Genomic DNA, 18,668 nt, shown 5'->3' with positions numbered 1-18,668 from the left:
AACTCTAGTTTTCTAAAAAAAAGCAACCAGCTATTATTATTGAAAAGAATCAGCCACAAAAAATGTGAAAGCACTTTCGTATTGCAGAGCTATTTTAAATTTAATATAACTTGTGTTTTCCTGGAACCACTCGGATAGATATGAATAGATAATGTTAAAACTAACTACATTTTTTTGGTTATTATTCAATATTGGTTTTTTATATGTCATCATCTTTCGGTTGTCTTTGGGTCTTAACCAATCATATCCGGTTTCGTGACCAGCTTTACAATGGTTGTAAAACCCGCCTCGACCTCCCCGCTGATGGTAAAGATGACCTTGTAGTAGCCCTCCGGCACAATTTCGGGCATGCCATCGCCAGTTGCAGTGCACCTATCGAAACTGTAGTTGCCTTTTGGCCAGGGATACACATTCTCCGGTTTGGGTATATTCGAGCAGTGCTCCAGATTCTTGTAGACAATTTCCTTGTAATGGGAATTGGCAAACTTTTCAAATGTCTGCTTCGGTATGCTCCAGGGTAAGAGCTTGTAATCTTCCTCGCTTCCCGTAGAGCTGCGATAGGCCGTAGCCTCCACCTGGTAAATGAATATGATGAATTTATTATATATATAACATATAATATACATATAAAGAAGCCTTTCGATTGCGTAACACCCACCATGGTCGTTTCGTCCATATCGAAATTGAGTAACACTTTGCCCGTAAAAGCATATCCATCACGTCCCATGCTTTCAACAGTTGCCTCAATATTTATTTTTGATGCATCGGTCGTTCTGACATCTATAGAGATTGGTTCATAATCCCAATTACGCTGCAAACGGGTTCAGTTTGAATTTTAGGTGAATGTCGCATCCTGGCCTGAACAATTCACAGCTTACCTTGCCAGCACAGCCAGCGACAAGCAAAAGTAGAATCCATGCCACAGAGAAGGACAATAAAAACGAACTGGTGGTCATTTCCGATCTGCGCTGGCTATGTGAGTCCCTTTTCGAGTAGCTAAATTTTTCGATTTATATAGATCGGGTTATATCATCAGTAGTGTATATTTCATTGTAGATTCTTAGCTTCAAGCCAATTAACCGTGTTAACACGAGCTGCTTTGTGTAGCTTTAACAAGTTTTTATTAGCAATGACTTTTCATCTACGGTACTTGATAAATTCCCAATCTCTATCGAATAACATGCAACAACGTGCTCTCTTTACATAGGCAACTCTATGACTCGCAACTGGAGTCCGTATTCACTGAGTACAATGTATTCATAATAAATTCACATTCATATGTTGCTGACAACGACAAATTACAAAGCTCGGGTAAAAATATAGTCATAAATTTATGAATTATCAGCACCGCGAGGGAGCCAAGCGTGGAGTACATGGAGAACAACCAACAGACAAGGGCTGGCAAATGCCACAATATACAGCTATGTGATACCCTGTTAAATCGTAAATTATTTAAATGTTGCTAGTTATTGCTTTTTGTTAAGAATTTATTTCAACTAGAAACCATAAATTGCTTTCCAATCAAGTAAATATCTGCCGGCTCTGTTACATAAAGTCTTAATTTTTAAAGTTAAACAGCATTCGCTTAACAGTCTGTTATATAGATCGGTTATGTAATGTTAAAAACAATATTTAAACAAGCAATATATGTTATGTTAAGATAACATCACATCATTACAGCTATGAAATTCGCTATAAACTTGAAAACTGTAAATTAACAGAAGGTAATGCCCTGTTTATAACATTCGCATGTTATTCCCAGAGAAATATGCATATGGCTTAACTGTGAAATGTATTTACTAAGCTTTGCAGCTGTTATTGAAATGCAATTTAATGTCATGCGTCAGTTAAGCGCTGTGAATAACATATACGAATTGTACGCTATATTATCTATTTTCTATATATCTAACTATTATCTGCTTGCATACAGATTTTAAAATTAATAGCTTCTAGGGCTTTTTAGAAGCTAATATAAACAGAATTAGTGCATTGTTCAGCACATTATTTCTGCCAACTATCCGAATCGAACTATCTGCTTGGCCCAAATTTACCCTCTTACCGCCCAAACAATGACGAGGTATAATAGCGCTCGACTGAGCAGGCGGGGGTAACAAAGCGGCAGCCACTTGAGGGTGCCGCAGAACCACTTCAGTTTCAACCATTCAGTGATCGATATTGAAAAAAATATAAAAAAAACAAAAGAAAAAGTAAAATAAAAATAAAACCAATTGAATGATGTGCCGCAGTGTTGCACCGCACCCCTTAACCAGGCATTTCCCCCATTCCCCTCACTTTAAGTGGCTCGATCGGCAGTCGAGTGCGTCCATCCGTTCTTATACTTATGAATATATTGTAGGCTGGCTGCAGGCAGGCAGCACTTGGGCCTAACATATTGCAGAGGCGATTGCACTTAATTTAATTGAACCTAGCGACGAACCGAACCACAGGCGTTTCTGAGCCACCAACGCAACCAGACACCACCCCCACCACTATGTGCGTTTTTGTGTGTGTGTGTGTGTGTGTATTGTGAATATAAAATCAAATTATCGCGCATCGAAGCGAATCAAAACAAAATAACAGCCCGCGAAATTATAAACGAAACTCAATTTGTGGCGCGACTTGAACTTAAGCCAGGCGAATGGGGGGAAGCAAGCGGGCAGATGGGTAGTCCAGTTGGATGCCTCCTTTGGATGCTTTTGCGGTTGGGTTCGCTAATAAAAGCGCAACACTGGCAACTCCCCAGAGGCGTTCGTTTAGCGGCAACCGCGGATCGATCTTATGCCAACCGCAAAGATGATGACGCTGCCTGACGATGTGCTCGTAAATCTTGAACTTAGTTGCGATGTGCCACACTGCCCCCCCTCCTCCCGCCCGTCTCAGCAGCTATTTCTTGCTGTTTAGTACGTGCGGACAGGCTTTGGGGCGCGCACAGAGCTCCCCATAACAAGACGCGGCTGCTGTCGCCCATAAAGCAGAAAAACACGCTTCCCCCGCCCCGTTCCAATGGCCATAAAAATGGAGAAGAAAAATATTTTTTTTTATATATGTATATATTTTGTAAGTTTTTTTTTTCGAGGTTTTTTTCAAGTCGAGCCGCAAACCCAATTTAAAACACGACTTTAACGATGACCGGCGCTGTCTTTTGTGTCTGTGTCTGTGTCTGTGTCAGTGTTGCGGCAACTGGAAACTGCTCCGGCAGCTTTATCGTCTTCTTCTTCGTCTTACAACCTCTTTCTCGCTCTGCCTGCCCCGCCCTGCCCTGGCCTGCGTCACAGTCTCCAACCGAATTCGTGGCTGGGGTATGTTCAACGGCGGCTATTAGTAATTTATTGATTTGTCTAAATTATGTAGTGTTTCAGTCGGCTTGTTTGTTTGTTTGTTATGGCTGCAACAGCACTTACCGCGCTTTGGCACGTCGCATGCCGCATGCCATATGCCGCATGCCGCATGCCACACAGCGACCACCCACGCTGCACGTGGCGTTAATCATAGGCGCGGCAATCTGCTCCCATGGGTGCTGTTGAAGGACTTGTGAAGAGGCCTTCAAGTCAAATCAAATCCATTCACAATAACTGACCATGGAGAACGCAAATGTGTGGTGAAATAAAAAGATAACAGAAAAGTATACACAGAAGGAAGGATGCATAATCCAACACTAGAGGGAGATAAAACTTCAAAAATACACAACACTGACATTGGGGGAGGTAAACAGTCTAAAGTCAAGCAAACACACAAAGAAATAGGCGAAAGGGGATGTGGAATTAAAAAAAAATTGTGTAGAGAAATATCAATGGAAATCAAATACATGCATATATGAATAAATATGTAATGCTAATTTACAAGAAGATAGAACGCATCAAAAGAACGCAAAAAAGGTGACAAAACGTAACATCAAAAGAAATACAAAATAATATTCTATGAAGAAGAAAAAATATGGGAAAAATATGTACTACAATATGTACATATGGTTCCCACGAGGCTTACGCCTGTTAAATCCAAACTATTACGACAGACTCACACACACACACACACACACACACACACACACACACACATGAATTGCGTGGGCTCTCTTTATTAATGGCAATAAAAGCAACAACTCAATTAATTAAATATCCATATTAAAAGGCAGAATTACACGCACACACACACACACACACACACACACAAAAGCAACAACAACAACTTCATATAAACGGCAAACAAAATAGCAGCCCACATTAAAAAATAAAACTTCATTCACACACACACACACGTCTACATATGTATATGTTTCTGTTTGCTTTACTTAATTATTGTATAAAAAAATGCTAACCACATGCAAATTTAATTGCTTGCCTCGTTTTTTGACTCAGCTTACAGAAAAAAAACACACACACACAAAACGACAAAATAATCCGCAGACTTTCCAACTCGTTCATACATTAATGCGATGCGTGTGTGTGTATGTGTATGTGTATGTGTGCTCGTATTCCATTCAATGGAAGACAGCGTGGGAGTTATGACGATCATAAAGTGTTGGAAGTTGCGACCCAATTTGTGAAACTGTCATAGATAGTAAAGCACAAAGAGCTTTCATGCACACACATGCACAGGCTTACGCGCACACATACACACATACACACACACACATACACCCAGTGATAATCCACGTGCGGTGGCTGCTTTTAGTGTCTGACAAAGCGGCTTATGTGGACGCGCAAAGAGGGAACTAAAAACCGATTAGCCGCTGACAACTTGTAAAAGTGTACACAGACACACACACACACACATCTATATACCTATATACATATATGCATATACTATGGCTGTGAATATTTAAGTACGTCTCAATAAGCAGCCACTAAGAGAGTGAGCAGTTTTAAGTGACAAGTCGACAGCACACAACGACTTAATTACGGGCGCCGCCTGTCACCGATGACGTCACACCCACAAGAGCACACTATGCCAAGCATATTGAAATAGTTACAGTAATAATTTTCGATCAATGTGTGGCTTTATGCTTAATGCTCTTCTTAACTGTTTTATGCTAGAGCATAATGTGCGTCTTTCAAAAACGTGAGCCTATTTCGTTGTGTGACAAATAGTTTTTGGTTGAGCGATACGAGTTCTGGTTGGGCCCTATCTTATCAGGAATCGGCTACCGTGTGCTCGGGCAACGGCAACATGTTAACCCAAATCATATTTCAAGCACTTGAGTGGGTTATCAGTAAATTGCGAAAAGTGTTTTAATTGCCAAGTCGTTAAGGTGTCTGCCAAGTGCAGCCCCTATAGCAAATCACAGCTACAAATTCAGACAGAGGGGCAGAGAGAGAGAGAGAGTGTGTGAGAGAGAGAGAGAGAGTGCGCGATAAGAGGGCGGGCAGCGCTAATCGCGAAACTCGGAAAGGCCGCCACACTTGAAAGGCAACAAAATTGTTATTTATGTATTTTTTCTTGTCTTCTCTTCTCTTCTCCTCTCCTTTTTTTTTTGTTTGTTATTTTGCATGTTTTATTTATAGCTTTAAAACTTGATGGCATATTGATTGTGTTTTGCTGCTACTCACTCTCTCTTTCTCTCTCTCTCTCTCTCTCGCTCTTCTGTCTTTGCAGTTTTGAAAATGAACAGTTTGGCCCGAGGGCCGAGGCCCTGCGTCTCCACCCTGTGTCGTTGCCTGGAAAACGCGACAGTGCGACAGCAGTGTCAAGCTCGCAACAACAACAAGAACAACGATAACAGCAACAAGCAGAAGATCAGCAACACTGGCTGCAGCACATTGAAAAGTACGTTCCTAGGCACTATTGGTAGTACTTTGGGCCCGCACAGTGCGGCCGCCCGATCGTTTGCGTCTGCATGGAGTCAATGAGACGTAACGAGGCAAACACTAGCCACCACCCGAATAAGGTAAGTGGCATGTAGCACCCCAGACAACTTCCCCACCACCCGTCCAAGTAACCCTTACACTAAATGCGATAAGAGCCGTAATTATTTTATTGTCATCTGCTCCGCTTGGCCTAGCCCTCGAGTGGGGCGGTTCTCAAGTGGCCACTAGACTTTACAGTACGCAGATAAAGCAAAAAGTATGCCGATAAGGTAGAGCAAAAAGAAAAGAACACAACTACTATTTATAATTTTGTGTGTGTGTGTGCGTGTGTGTGTGAGTTGAGCAAGCTGCTTTGCTTTGTGGTCGCAGCGGTAGCTTAAATTTTGTGATGTTTGATTTATTGGTTTGAACAAAATATAATCACAATTACTTAAAGCTGTCTTTCTTTATTATTGAACGAGCATGGAATGAGACAGGGGTAAATTATACGGCAACAACAAGAACAACAACAAAAACAGAAGCAGCAGCATAGGAACTACACATTGTGTATGCCGTTTACCAACACTCGCATTAAAGTGGCGTTTTTGTTTATGCGCTAGCCGCTCTCGCCCGCTCGCTCTCATTTACTCTCCCGCTCTGTACGTGCCTGTGTTAGTGTGTGCGTTCTTCTTGCGTGTGTTTGTGTCTGTGTGCTTGCGTGCGTGCTGTTTTCGGTGGTTGCTCTTTGAGCTCTTTTTTTTTTTTTTTGTGTTCAGTCTCATCTGCGTCGCCGCGCTGCCAAACGAAAAAGGACGCTGAAGAACGCTCGCGCAAAACATTTTCGGCGTTTTTCTTTATTATTATTATTTTTATTTTGTTCAATTTAAATGTACAATAAATCGTTTGCAATTGGAATTTTTCAAATATATCCGCTTGATATGGAATGGAAAAATCGCTTAAAAAGGTAACGACGAAACAGGCAACGGCATAGGCAAACAGCAAGAAGTATTCCCCCTCCTCCACACACACAATTTGTTTTTTTCTTTTTTTTTTTTTCGGTGTATTTCGTGTAATTTTCTGAGATTTAAAACTCTGCTTTGTCGCGCTCACACACAGCTGCATTACATATATGTATATGTTTTTGGTGTTCTTTGCTCTTGCAGGTGGCCCTGAATAGCAGCAACGTAGCAACGGAAAGCAATATTAAGAATAAATTGTTAGCTAATTTAAGTGCGGCAAACGCAACAACAGTAGCAGCAGCAGCAGCAGCAGCAGGAACAGCGGCTACAGTAACAACAACAGGAGCAGCAGCAACGACAACGGTAGCCACAAACCAAGCATTGAATTTCAATAACAAAGTGAAGGCAACAACAGCAACGAATAATTTGCAAGGCAACAGTGCGATTAAGAAGCATACGAGTAAGTAGAGCACACAATTACATAAGTATTTGTGTATGTACATGCATATGTACATATATACATACATATATGCATGTGCCATGTGCATGCGTGTGTGTGTGTGTGTGTACATACCTAGTGCAAAATGCAACTGGAAATCAATTGTGTGCAGGCAGGCACAAAAAATAGAACAAAATTGACGATCGGTGCAAGAGCTTTTGATTGAAATTGAGGATTTCGGCAGCCCTCCTGTCAGAGAGGAGCCGATTTTTTTTTGGTTTTCTTTTTTTTGTTGTGCATGCTTAATGCAAGCGTTTTTATTTAGATTTTTAATATATTGAAGCGTGAGCAGCCAGCCTCAGCACGCGCTGCGCTCTCTGCAGCTTGAAACGCGTTCCTTCCAGGCTTAAAGAGAGAAAACTGCAGAGAGCATGCTCTTAAGCACATTAGCTAACTGAGCACACAAGCACTTGGCAATTGTCCACAAGCTGATTTACTTCTTTTTTATTTTCTTCCAATCAATTTCCGTTTCTAATCTCTCGCATTCCATTTTGGCTTTTCCCATGCAGAATTGATTGGCGCTAGCAAAACAAACGCCGCAAATACAACGACAACAAACAACTCAACGGCGTCGGCGAGCAGCAGCAGCTCATCTAATTCAAGTGAATCGAAGGATACTAACTTTGAGTACGAGGACGAGTGGAATATTGGCGGCATACCAGAGCTGCTGGACGATCTAGACGCTGACATTGAAAAGTCGGCGGCGCATTCGGGTGGTGGCAACCAAACGACAGCAACACCAACTCCAACACCAACAACAGCAGCAGCAACAACAACGACGACGACGACAACGCTAAATGCTAAACAAGCAAACAGCACAGCAGCAGCAACATCATCATCATCATCATCATCGACAGCAGCAGCAGCAGGAGCAGGAGTTGCTCACAAATCGCACAAGACCACATTGCATAGCAATTTGTCGGCCACATCGCCAACCACAATTAAGTTCACACGCCAGCCCATTGCCAGCGGCAGCGCCAACGCAACGCCAGCAGCGGCAACAGCAACTGGCAGCAGCAGCAACAACAGCAGCGCAGCTGTGTTGTCCAACAGTAAAGGTTCGTCCTCATCGTCCGCGGGCAAGCATCATCATCACCATCACCACCATCATCATCATCATCATAGCACAACTGGTAAGGGCTACAAATCTGCATTAGTCGCACAATTGAATAGCCCTGGTCTCAATCACAACAACAACAACAACAACAGTCAACAGCAGAATAAAAACAGCAGCAGCAGCGGCGGTAGCAGCAGCACCAGCAGCAGCAGCAACAGCGCAGCCAACGCAGGCACAACCGGCAGCACATTGTCATCCTCGACATTTGCCGGCTTCTCCAAAGGCGGCAACTTGGTCTCCTCCTGCGTCAGCCAGTCTTCCTCCACAACAGGCAGCAGCAGCAGCAGCAGCGGCGGCAGTGGTCAACAACAAGCCAAACTCTCCGCTGGCGGCATGTCCTCACAAACAGGCAGCGGCAGCGGCAGCAACACTAGCAACAACAACAGCAGCAACAACAACAGTAGCAGCAGCGGCAGCAGCAGCAGCAATAATAACAGCAGCAGCATAAACAGCAACACAATTGGTGGAGCCACAGTTGGTGGGCAAAGTTCGCAAAGCGGCAGCGGTAAATCGAGCGCAAAAATGTCCATTGATCATCAGGCAACGCTCGATAAAGGACTCAAAATGAAGATCAAACGCACCAAGCCCGGCACAAAGAGCTCCGAGGCCAAACATGAAATAGTCAAGGCCACAGATCAACAGCAGCAACAGCAGAACGGTGCATTGGGCAACAGCAGCTCCAACAACAGCAACAGCCAGCAGGAGGACGGCGGCAGCAGTAGCACCAGCAGCAGCAGCGGCGGCGGCGGCGGCGGCATGAGCAACAGCAGCGGCAGCGGCAATGCGAATGCGTCTTCCTTAAGCAACAACTCGAGCGGCAGCAACAACTCGGGCAGCGGCAACTCTTCCGGCTCTAGCGGCAGCAGCAGCAGCAGCAGCAAAAAGCATCTCAACAATTCCAGCAGCGGCGGCAACAACAACAGCAGCAGCAACAGCGGCGGCAGCGGCGCCAATCCAAATAATACACACGGCAGCAACAGCGGCAGCAGCAGCAACAATAATGCACAGTCAACGCCGCAGGGCAACAAGCGTGGCAGCTCTGGGCACAGGCGTGAGAAGACCAAGGACAAGAACGCACATTCCAATCGCCTCAGCGTGGACAAATCAGCTGCATCGGCAGCTGGCGAAAAGGACACGCCCGAGAAGAACGCCAGCAACAACAATAACAACAGCAACAACAACAACAACAGCAGCAACAACAGTAGCAACAGCAGCAGCAATTGTCAGTGCAACGGCGATGTTGCTGCCGCCGGCTCGGCGCCACCCTGCTCGCATCACGCCTGCATACGACGCATGAGCAACAGCAGCGGCAGCAACAGCTCGAGCGCAACGGCTGTGCCGCCGGGCGTATTCACGCCCTCGGCTGGCTCCCCGGCAGCTGTTGTCTCGGCGGCTGCCTCGCTGCTGGCTGCAACGACGGCGGCAACCAGTGCCTCGCAAGCAGCAGCAGGTAATGCTGGCGGCGGCAGCAGTATAAATGCAGGTGCCGCCAATGCGCCTGGGCCGCCGGGCAAGGATGCCAGCATTAAAATCTCCTCACACATTGCCGCACAGCTGGCCGCAGCGGCTGCCTCGAGCGGCAGCAACAGCAGCAACCCCAACAGCAACAGCAACAACAGCAGCAGCTACGCGGGCAGCCAGAGTGGAGCAGCTGCAGCGGGCGGCGCAACGGCAGCTGGTGCGGCGGGCAGCAATGCAGATAGCAAGGCGGCCAGCCTGGCACAGGCCAAACTGATGGCTCCGGGCATGATCTCAGCCACCATGCACCACACAATTTCGGTGCCTGCGGGCAGCGCTGGCACCGGTGGCGCCGGCGATGAGGAGAGCAAATCCCCGCCAGCTAAACGTGCCAAGCATAGCGATAACAGCAAAGATATGGTCGATATATGCATTGGCACATCCGTTGGCACCATCACCGAGCCGGATTGCCTCGGACCCTGCGAGCCGGGCACCTCGGTCACCCTCGAGGGCATCGTTTGGCACGAGACCGAGGGCGGTGTACTCGTTGTGAATGTTACGTGGCGCGGCAAGACCTATGTGGGCACTCTGCTCGATTGCACCCGACACGATTGGGCTCCTCCAAGGTGAGTAGCTGCCCAGCCCCCTGCCCTTATCCACATGCTCGAGCTTCGTTTGCCTTCTGCATATTGTTAACGAAAATAAAGATGCCTTTCTAAAACTTATTTCTCGAAATTTTTGTTTCCGTTTCCGTCAGTTTTCAATTACATTTCATAGGTTATTTTGGGTCGTAATAGTTTCTAATTAAAGTGAAAAGAATTTAATTTTAAAATCCAAATATTTTTTCTCATTTTCTACCTATCTTACGATAATCAAATTTGTAATTTTTCGGCTTTTTTTTTTATTGTCAATTCCGATTTCTTCTTGAGCAAGCCTTACATTTATTTAATCACCCTAAGTCTTTCCTAAGCAAGCTTTACTGTAACACATTTCGCATTTGTTTTCCTCGTTGTAGATTCTGTGATTCACCAACTGAAGAATTAGATTCTCGAACTCCAAAGGGACGCGGCAAGCGCGGACGCAGCGCTGGCTTAACGCCCGATCTGAGCAACTTTACCGAAACCAGAAGCTCGGTGAGTCGACTTATAAATGCGTAACTAAAAACTCAGTAAAATAAATGCTCCCTTCTCTCTGTCCGGAGCAGATCTACTTCTCGCATGCCCAGGTGCACTCGAAGCTGCGCAATGGCGCCACCAAGGGACGCGGCGCGACGCGTAGCGCTTCCGGGAATGCAACAAACAGCAGCAGCAGCTCGTCGGGCAATGGCGGCAGCGGCGGAGGTGGTGGTGGTGGCAATGGTGGTGCCACGCCCAGCACTTCACCCACAGCATTTTTGCCGCCGCGGCCGGAAAAGCGCAAGTCGAAAGATGAGGCGCCCTCGCCACTGAACGGCGATGCCGCCGATGGCGCTGGGGGCATGGTGAGCATGGTGAATGCCAGCGGCATACCCATCTCGGCCAGCGGCGGTGGCCTGGCCACCCAGCCGCAGAGCCTGCTCAACCCAGTGACCGGACTTAATGTGCAAATCAACACAAAGAAATGTAAGACTGCCTCGCCCTGCGCGATCTCACCGGTGCTGCTCGAGTGCCCCGAGCAGGACTGCAGCAAGAAGTACAAGCACGCCAACGGGCTGCGGTATCATCAGTCGCACGCGCACGGCGCCAGCAGCAGCGGCGGCGGCGGCGTTAGCTCCATGGACGAGGATTCCATGCAGGCGCCCGAGGAGCCAGCAACTCCGCCATCCCCGTTGCCAGCAACAGCAGCAGCAACTGTTGCAGCTAGTGCAGCGGCAACAGCAGCAGCAGCCACAGCAACCGCAGCAGCAGCACCACCAGCAACTACAGCCGTGTCGCCCGCAGCCAGCTGCGCAGTCTTGGCCAATGGCACCACATCAGGCCCAGCCGCCAAGGCAACGCCTGCTATTGGGTCAGATTCCGGCAGTGCAGCAGCCAACAGCAGTGCAATGAATTCGGCTGCCGGCACACCAGTGGCGGCCACAGATGTGGCGGCCGCTGTTGCTGCAGCACCCTTAGCCGTGCTGCCTCTGGTGGTTGCGGCGGCAGCAGCGCAACAAGCAGCGCCCGTAACGGCCAGTCAGGCGCAGCCACAGGCGCTACTGGCGCCAGGCAACATGCCCGGCAATCAGCCAATTGCTGGCGGCAGCATCACTGCCGGCATCTCTACCCAGGCGCTGTCACAGCACCAGCAACAGCTGCTGGGCGGACTTGTCGGCGCCGGATTGCCGGCCATGCTGTCCGAGCAGCAGCAACAGGCACTGCTACAGCAGGGTGCATGTAAGTAGAAATAAGCATTCTCTTGGCGTCTGCTTCCTCTGACCAGCATCTCTTCCTTTTGATTTTTCAGTAAAAGCGGGTGTATTACGCTTTGGCCCACCCGATGCGGCGGCCCTGCAGCAGCAGCAGCAACAACAGCAGCAGCCACCTGGTGTAAACACACAACAGTCGCCGCCTGGACAAAGTCCACTGCGTCCGCCCAGCCTGGCACAGGATGCACAACAGCCACCCGCCGGTTATGTGGGACAACAGCAACCGCCGCCAGGCTTAAAGAGCACGCCCGGCTTTGGTCCCGCCTCAGTGGGCGCCGGTAGCAAACAGAAGAAGAACCGCAAGTCACCCGGTCCGGGCGATTTCGATGGCGGTGTTTCGCGCGAGGATGTGCAGAGTCCAGCGTACAGTGATATATCGGATGACTCCACGCCCGTTGCGGAACAGGAGCTGCTGGACAAGTCGCAGCCGGGCAAGCACATTGAGCTGCTGGCCAAGAAGCCCAGCGAGGTGGGCGTGCCGGCAGCGCCCACGCCCAATATACCACCCTCCCTAGCCGGTTATGGCATGTACCAGTTCTATCCAGCGGCACAGCAACAACAACAGCAGCAGCAACAACAACAACAGCAACAACAACAGCAGCAGCAGCAGCAACAACAACAACAACAGCCGCCGCCGCTGCCACAGCAACCGCAGCCGCAGTACATGGTGCAACCCGGGCCGGATGCACTGCAGCCAGGCAAACCATCGCTGCAGCAGCCGGGCGCACCGCCAGCTACCTCACAGACGCCACAGTCGCATCTGTTGGCGCCGCCCACACAGCAGGCCGTTGCCCATCTGGCCGATTACAGCAACAAGAACAAGGAACCACCACTGGATCTGATGACAAAGCCGCCGTCGCAGGCGAGCGTCCAGCAGCAGTTGCAGCAACAGCAGCAGCCCGAGAACAATGGCAAGGATACGGGTCCGCCCACATCGCAGCCGACTCAGGTGCAGCCGCCGCCGGTCAATCTCAGCGCTGTGACTGGACCGCCGCCGGGCGCTCTGCCGCCAGGCATGGCCGGTCTGGGCGGACTAACGCCCGCCAAGACCCTGGGTCACTTTTATCCCTACAAGTGAGCTGAACCTTAGAGTTCTGCTGAAGAATTTATAATTAATTAAATTCATTTTTGTTTTTCAGCTTCATGCCGCCGGGCTATCCATACAGCGTGGATCCCAATTTCGGACCCGTTTCAATTGTGGCCTCCGAGGAGGCGGCCAAGCTGGGCGGGCATCCCGGCCTGCAGGCCAGCGCACAGGCACAGGCGCAGGCACAACAGCAACAACAACAACAGCAGCAGCAGCAGCAGCAACAGCTCTCCGGTATCAGCATTAAAGAGGAACGCATCAAGGAGAGTCCCAGCCCGCACGATAATCCCAAGCATATGCCGCCACAGCAGCAGGTAAGTGCAGCAAAGCGACGTCTAACAATTGCAACTACTAAAGAGCTTCCTTTTACAGCTGCTGACCAACAAGCTGATCAAACAGGAGCCGCTGATCAAACAGGAGATCAAGCAGGAACCCAACAGCAATATGGGTCAGCAGCCGCCGCCGCCGCAGCATCAGCAACAGCAGCAACAACAGCAGCAGCAGCCGCCGCCGCAGCCGCCGCCGCAGCCGCAACAGCCGCACGCGTTGCATCCAAAGGATCTGCAGGCACTGAGCGCTTATCATCCGAGCATCTATCAACGCCATTCCATGAGCCTGGCGGCAGCGCGCGAGGATGAGCTGCGACGGTAAGCCACAAATGAATATTCATTTGTTTGAATATGTATTAATCCTTATATACCGTTCCTTATTCGGCAGCTACTACATGTTCTCGGATCAACAGCGGCGTCAGAATGCTGCAGCCGTGGCTGCGGCACAGAGTGCATCCGGCATGCAGCCACATCCCGGCATGCCGCCCCAGCATAAGGATGAGTCCAGCCTCAGCGCGCAACAGCAGCAGCAGCAACAACAGCAGCAGCAGCTTTCGCTTGCACAGCATCAGCAGCAGGCGCTGCAGCAGCATCATCAGCATATGCAACAACAACAGCAGCAGCATCAACAGCAACAACAACAGCAGCATCAACAGCAACAGCAGCAACAACAGCAGCAGCAGCAACAACAACAGCAGCAGCAACAACAACAACAACAACAACAACAGCAGCAGCAGCAACAGAAGCTTAAGCAATCGCAGGCAGCCAGCGCCGCGGCCAATAACAAAGCCACCAACCTGACCAAGGAGTCGCCCAAGCAAAAGGGCGCCAGCAGCTCCGCCGACGACGATCAGCAGCAACAGCAGCTGAAGGTCAAACAGGAGGGCCAGAAACCCACGATGGAAACGCAGGGTCCGCCGCCACCTCCCACTTCACAATATTTTCTGCATCCCTCGTACATTTCGCCTACACCGTTTGGCTTCGATCCGAATCATCCAATGTACCGCAATGTGTTAATGTCGGCTGCTGGGCCGTATAATGCGCCGCCGTATCATTTGCCCATAACGCGCTATCATGCGCCTGAGGATCTGTCTCGCAATACGGGCACCAAGGCGCTAGACGCACTGCATCACGCGGCCAGCCAATATTATACCACGCACAAAATCCACGAGCTAAGCGAACGCGCACTCAAATCTCCAACTAGCGCAAGCGGTCCGGTCAAGGTGAGCGTCAGCAGTCCCAGCTTGGGACCACCGCAGCCCGGTGGCGGGCCTGGCAACAGTGGGCCCGGCTCTGGACCGAATGTGCTCGGCGGCAATGGGCCCAATCAGCAGGGATCAACGCCGGGCGGCGCAGGCGGTGTGCCGCTAAATCTGCAACCACCGCCGGGCAGCCTGGGCGGCCCGCCGCCTAATAAACCCGAAATGGCTGGCCAAAAATCACATGGTGCGGCGCCAGGCGGTGCGCTTGATGCGCATAAACAGCCGCTGCCCGGTGCACCGCCCATTGGCGCTGGCCCGGCCGGCAATGGAGCTGTAGGTGTGGCCGGCGGTGCTGGCAATGGCGCTGCTGGTGGTGCCGGTGCCGCCGATTCGCGCAGCCCGCCGCCGCAGCGGCATGTGCACACACACCATCACACACACGTAGGCCTCGGCTATCCCATGTACCCAGCGCCCTATGGAGGTGAGTAGTGAAGGTGGAAATCGGATGGGGTGTTTAAAGCCAGTTGCTCATGATTAATGCTTGCTTTTAGCGGCCGTCTTGGCCAGCCAACAAGCGGCTGCAGTAGCTGTGATAAATCCATTTCCGCCGGGACCGTCAAAATGAGAACCACTGAATGGCAGCAACGAGAAGAAGGCCTACAATGTGAAAAACAACTAGCGGGGAATGGGAACGGGAACGGGAACGGCCACGGGATCGTGAGTTGGATCAGAATTGGAATTGGCATCGAAAGGGAGGAGATGCGTAACTGGAAGAGGCAGTGGTTGATAAATACCCAATTGCATTTGCTATTAGCCCTGGGCGAGCACACATTAAGCATATATAGCATATATATAATATTTTTACAATGTTACAACAAAAAACAACAACAACAACAAAACCAACTACAACAACAACAAAAACAAAAACAACAAACAAAAACATAAATGGAAAAATCGACTATTTATATGCATAAGTATTTTTTGTATGTTTCGTTTAACGTGTTAACTATAAAAATTTAGTTTAAGCCCTAAGTTATCACTACTATTACCAGATAAAAAACAGAAAAGAAAAAAACAAAACAATATATATATATATATGGATATATTCTAGAGTACATACAATATGATAAATATAGCATAACTACAAATTAGCGATGTTTTTCCTAAGTGTATTTTGCATATTTATATATATATATATATATATATATACGCACACATATATATATATATATACACATATTATAAAAACATAATATAATTATAGTTATATTTATATTATACGAGAGAGGCGTAAATCGAACATGAACAAAAGAAAAACAAATTAACAAAACAAAACAAAAAGAAGCAAAAAGAAGCAGAAGCAAATGCGAAACCTGTAGTGTGTTGATTTCTTGTAAAAACAAAACAAAACAAAACAAAACAAAAACAAACAAATTATATAATTAATATTAATGCATATTGTTTAACGATTATTATCGATTACCAATTACCGTTTACACTTTAGCAATTACAAATGTAGCACTTACAATTTAGCATTTAGCAGTGTGTATTAATTAATATCCTTATCTGTGTTGCGAATGGAGCCAGCGCGACATTTGCATCTAAAAGACAAAGGGCGCGCCCATTCTTATATCTTATGTATGTATGTATGTATGTATGTGTGTACTATTCGTATCCGTAGTTTCTCTTGAGAGGGCGGAAAAAACATAAAACAACAAACACAAAGAACACGAACAACTTGAAGAAAAACAATTAACATTTTTTTTACTTTTGTGTGAATTTTTGGCCCCAGCAGCCGTCACCTATTTATGTTTCCAAGTATCAGATCAGAATATATATATATATATATATAGTATATATTTATATGCATATATATGTATATGTATAAATGTATGTGTATGATATGATGGAACTAATAATATATATGATATATGTAATTTACATTTATTAACTATATTATGAATGTAAAATGTGAAGAAGAGGGTGAATCTGTGTGTGTCGTAGTTCACTAGCCGCTTCATCATAGACTACACGCGTGATTTAATGGCACTTAATGTTTTATAGCCTAAGCCCCGACAAAAAAAATTAAAAAAATTAAACAAAAAAACAACAAGAAGAAGAGTACACAATTCTTTAGAATTTATCAATAAAACAAAGTATTGCATGTAAATATACCTTATAAATCGAGTCTTTTATATATTGTAAATTAGTTTCGATTACGTGATTGATTGATTGATAGATTGATTGATTGATTGATAGATAGGTGACATGTGTGCGGCATGTTTTAAACACTTAAGCAACAAATGCATGTTTGGGCGGGGTCTCACAGACAGTATACAGTATATATATATTTAAACAATACGATAACTGTGTGTGTTTGTGTGTTGTGTATGTTAGATTTACCCCACATTGCATTTTCACTTCCAATTTCGCAATCATCGCAACAAATTAACTCACTGTTTGTAGTGGAATCGTGGTGTAGCGACACAAAATATATTAGAATAAACATAAATTAACAGCTTAGTTGATTATAAAATGGTACAAGCGCAGGACTTTTTAACAAATATTTATGTATTTTTAAATATCAACAAAACAAGAGCAAACTTTATGACATTCTAAACAATGAAATTGTATGTTATCAAGACAGCCGGAAACCGGATGCCGAGGACGAAGCGAAAGCGGAAGCGAGACACAGCAACAAATGAATAAATGGCATTCAAAACAAATTATTACAAATTATGAAAATAAATACATAATTAGTGTATAAGAAATTTCAAAAAAATATAGTACACATATATAGATATATATATACATATATATATATAATACAACAAACAAAATAAGCTTTAGATGTGAATAAAAAATGTATTTGAAAAGTGACATCGTTTGAATTGACTTGGAATATGCGTACTTCAACAAAACTTCAATCCAGATCCAAGAGGAGGGATTCATCAGCAGATTGGCCCACAAGGATTCTAAGGTAAGCGCCAATAATTTAAATGTTATACAAATGATAATTTTATTAGTATGTGTATTAAATTAATATCAATCGTTAAATTATATCCTTTTAATATTAATATATAGTACATATATATTTATATACAATTATGCACTGCCCAGTGGTATTATAAAGCTAATATAGTCTGCAGTCGCGCCCCAAGCAGCCCGATTCGTTTGGAATATGACAATCCAGGTGATCAAGGCGATTGTCCAAAAGAGTGTGCCTATTGCTGAGTAAATCACATCTGCATATAAAAGGAAATTCATTTGTTATTCCTACAAGAATGTCAATCAATAACTTACAGCGTTTTATTTGACTCTGCTCGGGATATGTCGGTTTGCGAAAAGCTTCCGCAAAGAACCAACAAACATTTATGGCCCAAACAAATGGCAGAAAAGCGAATCCAGCTAGAAGTTGACTAAGTTAGTGAGAGAGACTAAAGACAATTGTCTTTTCACTTACTCAAAAAGTAGGTGCGACAGAGCTGCAGCTTGCGTGGATTTGGTGCCTTCGATAAGTCCATTGTGGATAGGTAATGTTTTTTTTTGTGGAATGTGTGTACTGCAAGCGTAGAAGGCGTCAGCTATGTTATCTGCGAGATTTGAAGCGTTTTATTTACGTTTATTATGCGTTTACATGTCAATTTTAATAGTATTGTAAGCTAACAAAAATGTAGAGCTAGCCAACACTGATTGGTAATAGTGCTGCCAGATCTGCATTTAAAGTAATTAATTTGTTTTCAAATTTAAAAGAAAACACTTTCATGAAGCTCCTGCCAAATATATGAATAAAAAATAATTATAATAATTAAAGACAGTTATACTATTCGTAACTTCGTCAAGCAATT

At 46.2% G+C, this 18,668-nt stretch overlaps 3 protein-coding genes across 6 annotated transcripts in view; 1 reads left to right on the top strand and 2 right to left on the bottom strand.

The window, feature by feature from the left end:
- Window positions 1–17,187, top strand: part of sbb (scribbler) — a 98,933-nt gene extending 81,746 nt beyond the window's left edge. The window contains exons 3-12 of one of the 4 annotated variants that reach the window (XM_032436645.2): window positions 5,593–5,884; window positions 6,947–7,202; window positions 7,751–10,442; window positions 10,832–10,949; window positions 11,021–12,170; window positions 12,241–13,276; window positions 13,342–13,603; window positions 13,662–13,936; window positions 14,007–15,301; window positions 15,372–17,187. In XM_032436645.2, the coding sequence (XP_032292536.1) occupies window positions 5,834–5,884; window positions 6,947–7,202; window positions 7,751–10,442; window positions 10,832–10,949; window positions 11,021–12,170; window positions 12,241–13,276; window positions 13,342–13,603; window positions 13,662–13,936; window positions 14,007–15,301; window positions 15,372–15,445 (7,209 nt within the window). In that variant the 5' untranslated portion in view covers window positions 5,593–5,833 and the 3' untranslated portion in view covers window positions 15,446–17,187. Of the gene's footprint in view, window positions 1–5,592; window positions 5,885–6,552; window positions 6,748–6,946; window positions 7,203–7,750; window positions 10,447–10,831; window positions 10,950–11,020; window positions 12,171–12,240; window positions 13,277–13,341; window positions 13,604–13,661; window positions 13,937–14,006; window positions 15,302–15,371 lie in introns of those variants that run through there. The other 3 variants (XM_032436646.2, XM_070210241.1, XM_070210242.1) reach the window with 3 other exon arrangements.
- On the bottom strand, window positions 75–1,009 carry LOC6625349 (uncharacterized). The gene is made up of 3 exons (XM_002050966.4): window positions 879–1,009; window positions 659–811; window positions 75–575 (listed from the first exon to the last, which is right to left on the bottom strand). The coding sequence occupies exons 1-3, from the start codon at window positions 954–956 to the stop codon at window positions 234–236; spliced, it is 573 nt and encodes a 190-aa protein (XP_002051002.1). The 5' UTR covers window positions 957–1,009; the 3' UTR covers window positions 75–233.
- A 627-nt stretch (window positions 17,188–17,814) lies between the features above and the next one.
- pen-2 (presenilin enhancer) lies at window positions 17,815–18,480 on the bottom strand. Its single transcript, XM_002050968.4, has 3 exons — window positions 18,284–18,480; window positions 18,124–18,228; window positions 17,815–18,065 (listed from the first exon to the last, which is right to left on the bottom strand). The coding sequence occupies exons 1-3, from the start codon at window positions 18,342–18,344 to the stop codon at window positions 17,926–17,928; spliced, it is 306 nt and encodes a 101-aa protein (XP_002051004.1). The 5' UTR covers window positions 18,345–18,480; the 3' UTR covers window positions 17,815–17,925.
- Window positions 18,481–18,668: the final 188 nt, after the last annotated feature.

Source organism: Drosophila virilis, chromosome 5, assembly GCF_030788295.1.
Source record: "Drosophila virilis strain 15010-1051.87 chromosome 5, Dvir_AGI_RSII-ME, whole genome shotgun sequence".
Taxonomy (NCBI): Eukaryota; Metazoa; Arthropoda; class Insecta; order Diptera; family Drosophilidae; genus Drosophila; species Drosophila virilis.
Note: the sequence above shows the minus strand (reverse complement) of the source record. Positions and strands in the feature narration are given on the sequence as shown.

Bases quoted from the DNA above. Each gene is read 5' to 3' on its own strand.
- pen-2 (XM_002050968.4), bottom strand. From the start codon at position 18,344: ATGGACTTATCGAAGGCACCAAATCCACGCAAGCTGCAGCTCTGTCGC. The intron at 18,229-18,283 runs GTAAGTGAAAAG...GTCAACTTCTAG, and splicing joins CTGTCGCACCTACTTTTTGA to CTGGATTCGCTTTTCTGCCA. The intron at 18,066-18,123 runs GTAAGTTATTGA...TTTTATATGCAG, and splicing joins GCAGAGTCAAATAAAACGCT to ATGTGATTTACTCAGCAATA.
- LOC6625349 (XM_002050966.4), bottom strand. From the start codon at position 956: ATGACCACCAGTTCGTTTTTATTGTCCTTCTCTGTGGCATGGATTCTA. The intron at 812-878 runs GTAAGCTGTGAA...ACCCGTTTGCAG, and splicing joins TCGCTGGCTGTGCTGGCAAG to CGTAATTGGGATTATGAACC. The intron at 576-658 runs GTGGGTGTTACG...TTCATTTACCAG, and splicing joins ATATGGACGAAACGACCATG to GTGGAGGCTACGGCCTATCG.